At 44.1% G+C, this 2,537-nt stretch overlaps 1 protein-coding gene across 1 annotated transcript; it reads left to right on the forward strand.

Annotated features, from left to right (window-relative positions):
* Window positions 1-211: 211 nt before the first annotated feature.
* Window positions 212-1,828, forward strand: LOC121876897 (the record flags this gene model as incomplete). The annotated part of the gene is given in 1 exon segment (XM_042382468.1): window positions 212-1,828. A coding segment is annotated over 1 exon segment (1,203 nt). The 3' UTR covers window positions 1,672-1,828.
* Window positions 1,829-2,537: the final 709 nt, after the last annotated feature.

The raw sequence follows: 2,537 nt of genomic DNA on the forward strand, positions 1-2,537 counted from the left end.
AGTTGTGATTTAAAGTTGCAAGTATAGACAAGTATTTTAATGATGGATAATCTGATTTTTGAGTGATACTTGCAGGTGAATAACATTGATTTGAGTACAGAAATGTAAGAAGAATTTTTGAAAATTTATACAGTACTGAAGTCATGTGTGTCATTGTGTGTTTTGTGTTTGTGTTTTATCCAGTGTTAATATGTATTAATACTTGCAGAAGTTGTGGATTAACTTTGGTGACGTTGAGGTAAGGGAGTCCACACTGTGTCTGAGAAGTGTCTCAAGTGGTTCACCTATGGAATACCATAGGACTTTCGGTCTCCAGTTGATGTGAGTTATAATTTTTGGTGCCATGTTAAGAGGTTGCATAGTGTTGTATTATACCATTGATCAATTAAGGTTGTAGTAGTACAGGAGAGTAGTTGTGTTAAGCGGTTCGTATTTGTCTTGGGCCGAGAGGTAGCACTTTAGGTCAAAATGGCTGAGTCAGTAGAACAGGGAAGTACCATAGTTGGGGACACATTGGCAGAGAGATTGGAAGAGGCTTTGCTGATCAACGCGAGACAATACTCGGCGTTAGAAGAATCACAGACACAGGTTAAGGAACTAAAACAAGAACTCCAGGAACTAAAACAAGAACTCCAGCATGCAAAGAACCAAGACACTGATCTAGAGTATGGTGTAGGTAGGGACACAAACCCAACTGACCCACCGGCAGAAAGTGCCCACTCTGTACCACAATCAGGGAACGATACCACACACCCAGGTAGCCTTAGAGTTGATCCAGGGGTTCTGCCCAAACTAACGGACATGGCCAAGAGGGATGATAGGGAAACAGCCGTGTTCAACCTTAGTTATGTTAGAACGTTATCATTGGAAACACTAACAGGGCCGGATTCTGAGAGCCATATTAGAACTTTTTGTAGACAGGTAGAGTGGTTACTGAAGCAGGATGGCCATAGGGTAGAAGCGGCTCTAAGCCGAATGGAGTATTCCGTAGAACAGAGGGTTCTACAGGAATTGGATAGCAAGAAGATGTGGGATTGGAACACCCTTAAGCAAGCTTTGACAAAGTTCGACACAGGCCAGAATACTCTGAGTAAGGCATGGGAAAGTTTTATGAGAGAAGAATATCATGTAGAGGACGAGCCGGGAATATGTGTGGAACGAATGAAGTATAAGCTGGCAGCCATAGAGAGCAAGTTTGAAGTGATACAAGGGAAGGATCAGCTGATGAAAGATGTATTGTATACGGGATTGCCAGGGCAAATGCAGAGAGAGTTAAGAAGATACAACCAGTTAGGCATATCCTTAGAGCCTTTTTTGAATGAGTTGACAAAGTGTAGGGACTGGTATTTGAGATCACAGGGCAGGGGACAACAACATGTTAGACAGACCCGCCAGGGACCAGTACCAGAGGCTTATAGAGCCCAGGGGGACTATCGTAGGAACGAGACGGACGGAAGACCGGGTCGGAACACGAGGGGGAAGGAAAATAACACTCAAGGTTGGACAGGAAATGAATGGTGCGGATATTGTAGGAAGGATACCCATAGTCCGCATAATTGCCCCTCCAGACCCAGACCAGGTTCATGTTACGCGTGCCTGAGGATGAACTGTAAGAGTTATTTCGCCACTTGTCCAGGACGCCAAGCTAGGAATCCCCATTCGGGCCAATGACCACGACAGCCGTTCCCACGCAGTTCTCCATGTATTAAGTTACCTATATGTGGACATACTTGTCTAGCATTGGTTGATACGGGTAGTGAAGCTACTATCATTAAAGATAGCTTGGTTAGTGCCTTGAAGGTGGGGCCCATTAGGCCTTGTACCCAAAGATATGTAGCTATTAACGGGGAAGAGTTTAAGACCCTAGGCACTGTTGTCATCAGTGTACAGTTGTCCCGTAGGAAAAGAATCCGTCACCAAACCGTAATAGTGGAAGATAACATGTTGGATACTGATGTATTATTGGGAGCAGACATTTTAGGCAGATTTGGAGTTTGGTGGCATCACGAAAAAAATCAGTTCAGTTGGGGGGGTCATAAACAAGTTTATTGGACACCAAGTCATGGAGGAAAGTTGCGAACGGTTGTCAAAGTCAAACAGTTCACGAAGGCTTCGATCGTATCTTCCCCCAAGGAGCTAACTAGCTTACACATTGATAGGAAGACTACAATAAGTGGGCACAGTTCTCAGATTAGGCCAGTTAAAGTGAAGGTAGGGGTAGGTCAGACCATAAGTATTAGATTTACGCATAAGGGGCTGAAACAACACCCGGATATGTGTGTGATAGTCCAAGATGATTCCTGTGTTTATGTTCCTATGAGTAATGTTTCAGAGCAGCCAGTTTGTTTGAGTCCGGGTGCGGTTTTAGGTGAATATGAAGTAGTTAATGATGAGGAATTCTGTTACTTTGATGATGAAGGGAATAATCTCGGAACTATCTCACACATTTATGAAGAGTTAGGTGAGGTAGGCCGGTCTGTAGACATACCCCTGTGCTCACCACATCACCTGGCCCTACAGAGAGAAGAGGATAAGAG

The sequence above is a fragment of the Homarus americanus genome, unplaced genomic scaffold (assembly GCF_018991925.1).
Source record: "Homarus americanus isolate GMGI-L3 unplaced genomic scaffold, GMGI_Hamer_2.0 scaffold11108, whole genome shotgun sequence".
Lineage (NCBI taxonomy): Eukaryota > Metazoa > Arthropoda > Malacostraca > Decapoda > Nephropidae > Homarus > Homarus americanus.